Source organism: Halichoerus grypus, chromosome 7 (assembly GCF_964656455.1).
Source record: "Halichoerus grypus chromosome 7, mHalGry1.hap1.1, whole genome shotgun sequence".
NCBI lineage: Eukaryota > Metazoa > Chordata > Mammalia > Carnivora > Phocidae > Halichoerus > Halichoerus grypus.
The window spans coordinates 40,404,491-40,417,338 of record NC_135718.1 but is presented as its reverse complement, the minus strand read 5'-3'; the positions used below and the strand labels follow the sequence as shown (position 1 = coordinate 40,417,338).

The window sequence follows — 12,848 nt, the reverse complement described above, 5'->3', positions numbered from 1 at the left end:
GTTAGAATTCTAACATTTAATTTCATCAATTGATGAATGCATATATGCCTAAGATCCTATGTTGGAAGGTGGGGGTAAGGAAAGATACAGAAATGGATGACAGTGTGGTCAGCCTGATTGAAATAATGTGTAGAGGAACAGGAACCATGCTGAAGGAACACAGGGAGGGATTGATCAGAGGAAATGAGGGTTTTGCAGGGGAGGCATTTTTTGAGCCTTGGTGTAAGGAAGGGTATTCCCAGGTTAAGGGGAAAGCAAGGAGGTTTAAAAGTGTGTGCATGGGCAAGGAAGGTGGAATGGCCTGGCATGAATGTGGGTATATGAAGAGAATATAATGAGAGAGAAGTCTGAGAAATTGGGGATCAGAATTGAAACATTTGGAGAAATTGTCTTCATTTTAAAGGCAGTACGAACTTATAGTTTGTGAGGAAGAGTAATGTGACCTTTGTTTTAGGAGGCACACGGATTGTGGGAGCAAGCTGGTTAGACTGGAGGTCTGGTGACTGGAAAGCCAAAGATACTCAGCTGAGGGAGCTTTTTGCACAGTGAGAATGGAAGAGAGAGGACTCAGGTTGCCATTAGCTAGGTAAAATGGCCAAGATTAGCATTTGGGGCTGAGCCCTAAGGATTTGGCAGCACACAAGATGTGCAGGGAAAGTAACATCCAGTGATGTATTTTCCAGTTTGTACATTATAGTTTGAAGAGACTATGATGGAACACACGTCAGGTATGGCATCAGCTTGCCACTTAATGTTTCAGGGTGGAAAGAAAGGAATAATTTCTCCCTTATTGCCTATACACCTCTCCAGTCTCTTCCATTGTGAGGTATGTGTCATCTGCTTGTATGGCTCATAAACCATTTCCGTTAGTGTCATTTTGTGGACAGAAGGAAAAAGGGGATTCCTGTTGGGTATAACATATGTAAGACTTAGGGTTACCTGGATAGGTGGGGACATAGTTATGATTGAGTGGTAAAACAGCAGTAAAGAGGACTTTTGAAAAGTCAGGGAATAGAATCATGACATGTCTTGAGAAAAATAGACTGAAGGATCAGAACGAAAAGGAAGAACTAAAAGCACATGTGTCTTGACAAGACAAGGTCCAAGAGAGGATGAGACCTACTGAATCCTATGAATCCAGGTTAGCCTGAGCTCAAGATGGAGAGTTTGGGCAATCTTGGACAAGTCTCAATTTTGCTGAGCCTGGTGCTGCTTCCTTCATCTGTCACATGAAGATGGGAGATGGCCTCACAGGGCTACTATAATGATGACTTCATGTACTTTTATAAAAAATAATCAGTGTATGCAAATGCAATTGCTGGCTTTAACCTTGCAAAGGAACAGAAATGGTTTAATGTAGAGAAATGTCGAAGAGCAAAGGAGGAATTTTATATGGTCCCCACCTGAGAACTTCTGTACACTCTGACCTTCCAAGTCATTTTTTTCCATCCCAAGTAGTTGCAGTCTTTGTGTGGTTGGTAAGAGTAATTAAGAGAAATGCCTCATTTGAGAGAAATGCCTCAAAATCAATACTGATTTTTTTTTTATATAATTAGAACAGTTAAACATTTTGTTTTGGTTCTGTTTCATGTCACATTCCTGCCGTTCACCCCATTCCAGCTGAACCTCCTCTGTGACATATACTTTACATCTCTGTGCACATGGTTTGGTTGCTTACTCCTGCATTTGCCTATTTTAAATCCTCATTGCTTAAGACTTAGCTCAGATAATTCTCTGATGAACCTTCCCTGCCATGACTTTTTCTTTCATATACCTAGTGCATGCTTGCTAACTCATTTATTCATTTGTTCACTCCCCACTTTTTTTCCCCACAGGATATAAGACAGCAACATATTGTGGGCCTTTTAACGTTCTGTGAGGGCACCCTGTGTGCTTCTCTTCTAGAGCTTCACTCTGGAAGCCCTTGGATGGAAGAAGCTGTCTTGACTTCTAAATAATGCCTGGGAGGTAGGCATTCAATAAATGTTGGGCTGGGTAAGCCAATGACTAGGACCTATCATCTATGCTATTTCTGTCCTCTGAAATGCAATATTCATGGCCCTCAAAATGTGTCATAAGGAAACTATATACAGCACTCTGAAATGACTGTAGTAATGTGAGCATGGGCTCTAATGCCAGATACCTAAAGTAGGATCCTGGCTTCACACTAGTTCCCTCACCTACAGCAAGTTGCCTAAACTCTCTGAGGCTCTTGTTTTCTCAGAAGAGGTTAGAGGGAGAAGAGGGTGACTCCTACAAAATTAGAAGACGATGATATGCCCCCCCCATCCGTTACCAGCTGCCTTAGAAACCTAAATAAATACACAACTCTCCACCAAGAGCAATGACAGATGGGGTGCAGGTCACATCAAGAATGAGGCATGCCAAGGCTCAAGTGGTTACTATGGAAGAAGGGAACTGGGAAGACACCAGTAGATCACTAAGGGGAGACAGAGATGTGGAAGTGGAGGATGGGCAGATGGTGCAGCCAAAGTAATGACTTCAATGACTCAATACCTAGCACCAGTTCTAGGTGGCTCTGTGTTGAATTAGTAACAAGATTCGTGGAGTGCTTACTCTATGCCAGGCACTAAGTGCTTCTTAAGAGCTCACAGACTTTTTACAACTTTATGTGGTAAGAACTGTTCTTTCCCCTCTTGTGATCAAACCGAGGCACAGAGAAGCAGAGTAACTTGCTCAAGGCTACTTGACCAACCTGTGGTGAGGCCAGGATCTGAATCTGGGCAGTCTGGCTATAGTCTTCAGTTTGTAACCACAATGCTCTACAGGGGATACAAAGTGAAGACTGAGAAGTTCTATGTGAATAAAGGCTTTTGTGTTCAAGTAAGTTACGGGGCTCCTACTTACAGGTGAGCATGTTCATTTTTCAGGACTTCTTAAAAACTTCAGTATGCATTTTCACACACCTGTCTGCAACCATGTCCGTGTCCTCTGTCTTCCCAGTTCTTATCTCAGAAGCCAACCCTTCCACTTCCTTGCATTTTTTTTTTTTTTCGGACTTCTCTCCTCATTACCACCCTCACTTCTTCATCATCTTTCCCTTTCTACTGAGTCATTCTTAGCAGCAAACATGCTCTAGTAATTCCCATCTTTAAAAGGCTCTCTCTCACCCCCTTTCCCTCTGCTACCCTATTTTTCTGCTCCTATTCACATCAGGACCTCTGTAAAGATTGATCTGGGCACGGTGTCTTCCCTTCACCCCTCATTCAGTTTTCCTGTCTAGTTGCTGGCCTGTCACTCTACTACACTTGGCCTGGACCACACTTCCCGGACTAGCTTCCCTGCAGCCACTCCCCGTCACCCCCGCCAAATTTATCCACTCTCCACCAGTGGCCAAAAGAGCCTTGTTGGAATACAAGCCAGTTCACGTTCATTGATTTAAAGCCTTCAAATGCTTTTCTACATCCCTTAAAATAATTCCACCTTGGGTGACAAGGCCCTACCTACAGTGTCTGGCCTTGCCTGGCCCCTGCCCTGTCTGTCCCCCGTGCCCACAGGGGTGCCAGCACTCATGCGGACTTCTACAGCTCTTTTTCTTCCGCCTGCAGCTGTCTGGTTGCATGGCTGCCCTGTCTGTCCTTCAGTCTCTGTTCAAATTCACCTCAGAGAGGACTTCCGGACCAAATTGTCTAAAACAGGCCCTGGGATCACCTTTTTCAGAGCACTTATTAAAATCTGAATGTATCTTGTTTATGTGTACTTCTGTTAAAAAAAACACAATTCAACTAAGTAAATTTAGATCTTAATGGCTTTATTCAATGATTCATAAATATTGGGCAGTATACAACCTAACAGAAATGAGCTCTGAGGAGTTGTAAAAAATGAAAAACTTTATAGGCAGAAGGGAGCAGGAAATTATACTAGACAAAAAAGCAGGTTGGTTATTGTAAGGTTGCTTTCTTGCAGGGGATGGTTGGGGTCTATCCGACAGATGACCTAACTAGTCTGGGAGAGCCCAAACTGTAAGTCTTGGTTTCGTGGAATGAGGCTGAGTATAAGTGACTCCATTTGGGACCTGTTGTCTTCTTTGTAATACTTCTTTATGTTCTGTCTTACCCCACTACAATGTAAGTTCTATGAAAACCATGACCTAGGTCTTGTTCCTTCTATCCCTACAAAATTGAAAGGCCTTGTGGATTTCTATAGTGGATATAATATGCAGCAGGGAAATCCTCTCCTAAAGCATAAGGGCTAAGAGCATATCCCACCCTCCGTGACCAGATCCTTGCCACCTCTAGCCCTCCATCCTCCCCCACCCCTCTCCTTTCTCTGTCTCTCTCTCTCACACGTACACACCCCTTTTGCTCTGGTTACACACATCAGCATACAAAACAGTTGAGGTGTCACATCTGCGGGGAGCTTTCCCTGACCTCTGCCGTCGTCTGATTTAGAGGTCTCTTATAGCACTTACTTTGCATCCCGTGCACAGACCTCATTAAAACATGATAGGGGTAACGTTTTAAAACTATCAAGCCAGCATCTCTTCAGTTTGGACGAGTAAGTAAGAATACAGGCTCTTAATTAAGACTCCCTGGGATGGAAGCCTGACTCCTTCACTAACTTGTGTATGGTTGTGGTCCAGGTCCTTAACTTCTCTGTGCTTCCAAAGTACTCAGCTCTAAAGTGCAGAAAATAACCGTCGCCTAATCACATGCGAGACACCTAGACCTGCTGGCGCAGCAACCACTCTCTGAGGTTATCCTCATTTTAGATAGGACGGAACAGAGACCCACAAAGCTTAACTTCCCCAAGGTCTTCCAGCTGCACAGACCCAGCCCAAGTTCTTTGCTCTATGCTGAAAAGCTTTCTGTGGCTGTAGCTCTCCTTTCTCACCAACCACCACACAGTTTTGGCACCTCATAGGTCCACCTGTCACAGGGCTTGGTGGAGCATGGAAGTAGTAGCAATGGGCTTGGTAGGAAGGGCAGCAATTTCTGGCAAAGGTGGGGGCTCTTGGTGGAGACAAGAATGTAAGAGACAGCAGCATTATCGTATCTACTTAGCTGTGGGCTCATATAAATGAGAAACTGCCCCTTTGTGATAGAACCACATAGGATATTAGGAGAACTCTCCAGGGGGCTGGGGCCCTCCATTAAAAGGAGGGGGAGCCCACGAAACATGTTGTTACTGTTACTGACTCCATTTACTGCCCACAGGTCTGGGAACATTTATACGTGGACTCCATTCCGAAGCCCTTTCACAGTGTGGAGTATACAGTCATGCCTGGTCCCTTATTCAACAGCCAGGTAAAACAAGGAATTCTCCCTCTCTCTCTCTCACACACACACCCTAAAAACTGTACTCTTAAAAAAAATGGACATTTGTTATTAAGCCAATTCCTTTTTTGTTTTTTAGTATGAGACTTATAACTTCCAGTTTTTGCTTTAAAGCCAAACACAAATTTTAAAACACTTTTGAAGTAATCTAAGAACAGAATCCTAGATTTTTGCCAATTTTATGCTATTGCATGGTTGATTTATCCACAATTTAGCAATTTTTTAACAATTTGCCTTTGCTCTTTCTGAAGCATTCCAAAAACGCAAAGGTCTTCAAAACATTAATTTCCTATATTTTCACATTCATAATTCATTGGTTTACTTAATTTGAAATGTCATTACACTAATAGGTACAACTTGAATCCACAGTTCGGGAATAGGTTGTTGAAATGTAACTCAGCTGGGGAGAACCTAAGTGGATAGGGACAGGGTACGAGGCCAAAGCCCATCGGCCCTGGTGCTGAGCGTGCTTCACAGGTAGAAGTCCGTATGTTTTACGGATAGAATGGAAAATGCTGGTTAAATGGAAACTGGAGGATAGAACTTCTACTGAATATTGCCTACTGATTTTTGGAGAAAAATTGCCTTTGCAGATCCTAGTTTTGCCAGCAGGTGGCAGATGTGGTCCACGAGCTAGTTTTGGCCAGGCCTTGGCTGGAAGCTGAGCCTTTGCCAGTATGAACGGCTAAGAGCAGACAAACTTCCTTTTCATCGTGTGAACCCCCTTTTGTCTTTCCTGCTCCTTTGATAGCCTGGTGGTATCTTCTCTCCACGTCAAAGTTGGTAGAATTCCAGGACTATGGTAGGGAACCCAGGACCATAAAAATACACTGGTGTTCCCACCGATTTTCTCCTAGCCTCAGTTTCTCCTCTGAGCATGGGACCAGTTCCTATCTTGTTGAGGAATCAGTCACTTCTTTTCTCTTTCTCCTTGAATAGAGGGGAGAGCAATATTTTACCTTCTGGGGAAACTGGTAACCCAGATCATCTGCTATAGATTGCCTGAGAGTAGATCTGGGTGTTGCTCTCCACTGACCCCCCTCCTCAAAGTTTCCCAAGAGAACTCTTGCCTGCTGATGCTGCTGGGTGCCCTTGGCAGGCATCTGGCTTCCTGGTTGGTAAGACCATGGGTGGCTCAGCAGAAGGCCTGTGGTCAGCCTGCCTCACCACTATGGGAGTTACCAGAATGTCAACTTGGGCCTGTGGGCTTGTACGTCATGGTATGAAGCCAGCTCTTCTCAGGAGCACCAAGACCCTGGCATTTAAAGCATCAGTGTTGTAGTTTATACCTGACTCTAGGTGGATGGGTGGTTGGGCCTGAGGGACTTTTCCAGAGATAGTGATCAGAAATTGGGGCACTTTGGTGCTCAGGATAGCAAGAGGTGATATGTAAGGACACTGTGAGCAGGAGTAAGTGAAGCGATGCCAGTCCTCTCCGCTCAGAGGCCACTCCTTTGTTGCTCCCTAAGTCCCATCCCTAGGAGCTCTGGCCCAGGCCTGCACATGTGTGGTGGTGGCCAGGTAAACACTTTGTTGAAAGCTCTGCCCTGATGGAGCCTTGAAGTCTGAGGATGAGCTGGAGAAGGAAGGTAAAATGGGCATGGAAGGAAGAGGGACTAGCACTAGCTCGAAGGGGAGTCTGCAGGGAAACAGGGCACCCAGCCTGAGGGGCGCCTGGAGGACAGAGAATGGGCACTTCCCATCCCCGTGGCTCTCTTTTCCTTCAAACACCCACTGTGCCCCCACGCACACCCAGGTGCAGAAGTGAGGTATAGAGTGCCCATGCTGAGCTCTGGCTCAGGGGCTCTGGCCCTGGAGCAGATGGGGGGCCAAGCAAAGGCAAGCAGGTTATGGTGGAAGGCTTGAGAGGAATTCCAGGCCAGATACCAGCTGCAGAGGCCCAGGTGGCTCAGAGGGGGAAGGAAGGCCTGACTGAGGAAAATCGTCTTGCCTTGGGCACAGGGAACATGGAGCAAAACATAGATTTGCATAAATCCAGCAGGAACATGGAGCAAAACATAGATTTGCATAAATCCAGCGGGAACATGGAGCAAAACATAGATTTGCATAAATCCAGCTTCAGTGACTGTGACAACACTGTGTGTTTCTCAGGGAGCTTCATAACCCACTTCTGAAGCCCAGGCCATTCCACCCATGGCGCACCTTGGGGACTTCCAACCCTGCGAGCAACTTGGTAACCCCCGTTCTACATGACCATAAAGAAGGAGTCAGGCATTGAGACATCATGCTATGGTAGCAAATTTAATAACGAATGCAAAAAAGTAGCCCACTGGGCTACTCAGATCCCAGGTGCCATCTTTTTTGGTGGTCACGAGACACCTGCCAGGCCCTGCATGGTTGGAGCAGCATCCAGATCCCATGTGGGGCTTGGGCTCCCAACAGTCCCCCCTGGGGGCGTCAGGACTCCTCCCTCCAGCTGGCTCCAGAGCTCCTGGCACCACTGAAGCCCACGTCCAGGCTGCAGGGCCTTGTGGCTCCTCGTGAGGCTGGCAGCCATCTCTGCTCAGAGGCGGGCGAGCACCCTGTGGACGGGAGCTCTTTCCACTCCTTCACTTTGGGGCTTTGTCACCTCTTGCCCCTACAGTCAGGCTTCCCAGGGTTGAAAAAAACTCCTCCATTTCCTTCTGCAGCAGCTGGTTCCTCTTCTCCGCGTCTTCCCGTGCCCGCTCTGAGTTCCTCAGCTTTATTTCCAGCATTGTGTACTTTTTCTTTTCCTGGTCCAGTTCTTCTTCTAGCCGTGACATTCGTTTCCTCAGGTTGGCACTACCTTCTTCGAGTCTTTAAAATCAAGAAGAAAGACACTGTTTTAGCCTTTGGCTGGCCGGGTTTCAGCAAACATGTGCCTGCGTGCACTCCTTCCAAAGGAGCTGGTCAGGCAGCCGGCGGAGGGGAAGGACACATGCAGGCTCGGACCTGGCTCTGGGACAGGCCTCACAGGCCTCATCAGCTCCTCAAAAGACCCGGGCACTCACCCCCAGGGGACCTCTCCTCAGCCTGTGATCCAGAAATGCCAGCATGAGCATCTGGCCCTTTGGCGCTCAAGGCCGGGGGGGCCTCCCTCAGTCCTCACTAAAATATAAAGTCCACTTACCCTCCAGCCCAGCCAACTGTCCACTGAGGAATGGGCTGCTGGCTGGCAGAAAGCAGGCCTGGTCCCCAAATGGAGAGGTAAGTAGGAAACTGTCCCCTCGCCTTTGCTCATCTGCGAGGCCCCTTATACTGCAGCCTCCCTCTGGCTTCCCCACCTCCCACGCACCGCGACTCAGGGGAAACCCCGTTCAGGTTGTCACCTCCACTACTCCTTGTCCTTCACGCCCCAGCTCAAATGTCCCACCCTCAGTGATACTTCTTTGGATCCTCCCCACAGACATGCTTCTCTGGATGTTGACACCACACTCTACAAAGGCTGGCACATCTGTCTTTCCGACCAGATGACTACCTCCTGTAAGGTCTTTGGGGCATGCTGAGCCCAGCCCCTGGGAACCAACACACTGGAGTTTGAGCCCCAGCCGGCTGTTTATGAAGCAACACAAACTGCTCTGAGTCCTGGTGTCCTTTCTGAAAAAATGCAGGGGCCAGCCCTTCCCCCAAGAGCTACAGCTACAATGGACAAAGAAGACCACGCACAGTGAGCGCACAGCGCAACACCTGTAATGTGGTGTTTTGGAGTAAGTATCCATTCCCCACCCCGTCCAGGATGAGGCCCAGGCCTCCACCCTCAGTCACCTAACACAAAGCGTGAAGGCGGCAGGAAAGCTGCCTGCGCCCCAGCCCGCCATCTGCGGAGCACGGGACATGCTGTGAGACAGAAGAACCCCCAAGGTGAGTGGCAGCAGGGACCCCACAGACCCCTCATTGCATCTCCTCTGGATCCAGCCCCCTCTTCGCTCGTTCTTCCTCTCTCCCCTGGTGCACTCAAGCTCGGGCCTGGGCTTCCTGTATTCCTCTCTATGTGATTCTTTGTGTGACCTCATCCCATCTCCAGACCCGAAGTATCATCTCCATGCTGACAAGCCCTCAGCTTCACTTGACTGCACTCAAACTTCATAAGCATTGCACCTTAACAGGCCCACAGGTGGCTCCCGACTCTTCCTCTCCAAACCACTTCTGCAGTCCTGGTGTCCCACTCAGTAGACACCTTCTTTCACTTACTCCACCAAAACAAAAAGTTGTCCCTTAAGTCAGTTTTCTTTCATCCCCACATCTGACCAATTGGCAAAATCCTCCAAATATGTTCAGAATCTGGCTCTTCTATCTTGACTGCTGCCCCTTAGGTCCATGCTACCCACGTATCTAGCCAGAGCCCCACACTCCACCCCCCTTTCTCACACTCCCTTCACCCCCACTCTTTCTTCCACCTGCCTCTCCCACCACAGCCCCTGGGCTTCTGCACCTGGCCTTCCCTCTGTCCCAGCATGGCCTTCCAGCCCTCTCCCCGCCATGCTCCCCCCTTCCCTTCACCCTGCTTTGTACTCCTCCTTTATCTAACCTTCTAACATACCATAGATTTTTAAAATCTATCTTGTTTACGGTCTCTCTCTGCCTCCAACCCTCAAACACCACCAAATAAGAATGAGGGCAGAGGTTTTGATCAGTTTTGGTCTTGGCTGTGTCCCCAGCATCTCGTACAGTGTCTGCACATCATAGACACTCAGTGAATTCTCTTTTGGGAATACAGGAATTGGCACAGGGGAGGGGTTCTGAGTCCTGGGAGGCAGGGCAGAAAGCTGGTTTCCCCTAACCCCCCAGACCAGACGCAGTGTTGACTGACTCCTGTGTGCAGATGTATTCCCCAAAGACCCGCTGGATGGGGCTCCATTCTTTCATGTGCTCAGACAGACCCTTCTCTCCCTAGACCACCCTTCCAACCAGGATGACAGCACAGACCACTCTGCTAGCGAGGGTCCTACAAGGGCTGCTGCTGTCCCTTTGCCTCTGCGAGCTTTAGCTTACCTCCAAGCCACCAAGCAGGAGGAAGTGTGAGCAGTGAAAACTCCCTGAGCACTCTGGATGCACCAGGCCCTGTGCCGAGCACTCCCATCCACTGTGGCACTTAATCCTCACGACAAATAGGTGAGGTCACCCGAGGCCAGAGACTCGACCCTAGGCAGTGTTATCTAGAGCCCTCCACGGAACAACTTTGCATTTTCCCCTGAAAAACCAAGCTTCTGAGAAGGTGAAAAAGCTAGAAGCTCAAGTTGGCTCCACAAAGAGCTAAAGAAGTGAGAAGCTGGTTCTGACCTCTTCTGAGGCTGTATGACGACAGCCTCCGCCTGGTAATACTTCCCATGTATCCTGTAGTTTTTGTCTGTGAGCTCATCTTCAGCTGTAATCATCTTTTCCATATCTGCAGGGTGTTCCACCGTTCCCGCTGCCTGGTAAATTCTAACCCAGTGCTCACACTTGTGGGGGTTTCCCCCCAGTTGTATACCTCACAGTTTTACTCATGTTGTGTCCTTTCTCCTCCTTGCTCAGCCCAATCCTATTGGTCCTTCAACTCCTGGCTCAGACATTGCCTGCCGTGACCCTCCCCGACCTCCTGCAGAACAAAAGGGCCAAACGCTGCCCCTCCAGCTCCCTGTAGAAATCCCAGGCCCAGAGTGAGAAGCAGGAACCCCTTCACCTCCACTGTCTCTGATGGGGAAAGGAGGATTGTCAGAGCCCACAAACAACTTCTGCTATGGGTGGGGCCTGATTTATAGGTCAGACAGCTGGGGCCAGGGGCTAAGAAGCCTGAGATGCTGGCAGAAGCACTGTGCACTGGCCAGTGCAGGCTCTGGTGACCTTGGTTGGAGAACCTGGTGCCTCAGAGCTGGAACACACCCTCCTCCCAGGGAGGCTGGAAGGATCAAACTAGGACCATCTGTGAGCAAACTTGCAAGGCTCAGAATATGGCACAGGGCATCCTCCTGTGACCAGGGAAGGTAGGAGGGCAGGGCTCAGCACAGCCAGCTCCCTCCTCATAGGAAATTGGATTACAATCCTAGAAGGAGTCCTCGTTCCATATCAGGCCCAACCATGGTCAGCCAGCCAGGCTGGCCTGGGGCCTGCATTGCACATGGACACTTCCTTGGGTCCATGCACATCTCAGGGGGCCCGTCTCCTCCCTGAGGGCCACACAGGGACTCCTATGCTGAGCCCCTCCATTAAAGGTGCTCTGAGCAGCTCAGGCTGGGATTCTGACTCACTCACTCATTCAGCAGGCATTTATGGAGCTCTGCACACCAGGCCCTGTAGCTCCTGAGCTTTTCCAGACATAGGACCCCACCCCTCCATTCCCAGCCCTGTTCTGGGGGCATTCTCCCAGAAAAGTGGCTTCCTGGGGCTGGCTGCTCTGAGCCTTGCCTCAGAGAGGCTTGCTTTCAGAGCCAGAGGCAGACTACCCAGGGCTGGTGCCCCGTGAGCTGCTGGCCACAAGGGCTCTGCCCGGCCCTGGGGGTGCCAGCCTCGCACTCACCCCATGGCTGCAGCCCTTTACCTTTTTATACTGGTCTCGTACTCAGTCCTCTGCCGGCACAGCTCCGCCCTGAGCTCTGTGACCAGGCCCTGGAGAGCCTCGGAGCAGCGGGCATAGTCCTGGGTGGGGCTGCCGGGGTCGCTGGGCTCGCTGCTGCTGATGCAGGTGCCCACCTCGTCCAGGCCCCGGCCCCGGTCCGGGGATCTGCGGTCCTCACTGCTGCTGGGGAAGGGGGAGGGCTCGAGGGCCCCGTCGGTGTGCAGGGAGCTGCAGGCGGATGAGTCGCTGGCCCGGCAAGCAGTGCAGCTGCTGATCGAGCCCCGGGCCGACGCCTCGCAAGAGGAGGCCCCTGACCACGCCGTGCTGGCCACACTGGGGGTGCTGGCAAAGAGGCCGCTGGGCGGGGGCACATTGTCGTAAGTGGAGAGTCTCTGCGAAGAGCCTGAGTCCTTGAGCCGTTCTCCCGAGGAGGCCCGGCGGTGGCCGCGCAGGGAGGACAGCCCGTTCATGAGCCAGTTCCCTCCGGAGGAGATGATGGGCACCTCCAGGGATGAGCTGCCCACCTTCGGGCTCCCCGAACGGGACCCTGACTGCCAGAAAGAAGACTTCCAGCTGGGCAGAGTCTGCACTTTCTTCCCAGGGCTGGTGGTGGCAGGGCTGCCTCGGCTACCCAGGCCCGTGGGGGAGGTTCTAGACAGCGCTGCCACAGTGGCCCCATCCAGAGACGAGGTCCTGTGTGAGGGCAGGCCAGGGCTGCTGGGGCTGCTGGGTTCTGGCTGGCCATCCCTCGGGACCTCCTCGGAGCCCCATCCCACTGTGCACGGTGGGCCCCCACGCGGGGAGGCCGGTCCTTCCTCGGCCCTCGCGGTGAAGAGTTGGCCGTGTTTGCGGATCAGGACGGTCATCAGGTGCTGGACCAGAGACGTGCCTGCCAGGAAGAGAGAGAGAGAAAGCCTGGCTGTGGATGTCTCCAGTCCAGGCTCTCTAGATGAGACCCAACCCAGGGTGCCTGCAGTCCGGAACCAGGCTGCCCCTCAAGAGAGGACTCAGCCACCACACCCTCCAAATCTAGC

General features: G+C 50.4%; 1 protein-coding gene across 7 annotated transcripts in view; it reads right to left on the bottom strand.

The window, feature by feature from the left end:
• Positions 1–7,532: 7,532 nt before the first annotated feature.
• The window catches only part of ARHGAP22 (Rho GTPase activating protein 22), a 172,338-nt gene continuing 167,022 nt past the window's right edge, over positions 7,533–12,848 (bottom strand). For all 7 annotated transcript variants that reach the window (XM_036103151.2, XM_036103153.2, XM_036103155.2 and 4 more), the window contains 2 exons: positions 11,797–12,703; positions 7,533–8,096 (listed from right to left, as the gene is read on the bottom strand). In XM_036103151.2, the coding sequence (XP_035959044.1) occupies positions 7,868–8,096; positions 11,797–12,703 (1,136 nt within the window). In that variant the 3' untranslated portion in view covers positions 7,533–7,867. The remainder of the gene's footprint in view (positions 8,097–11,796; positions 12,704–12,848) is intronic.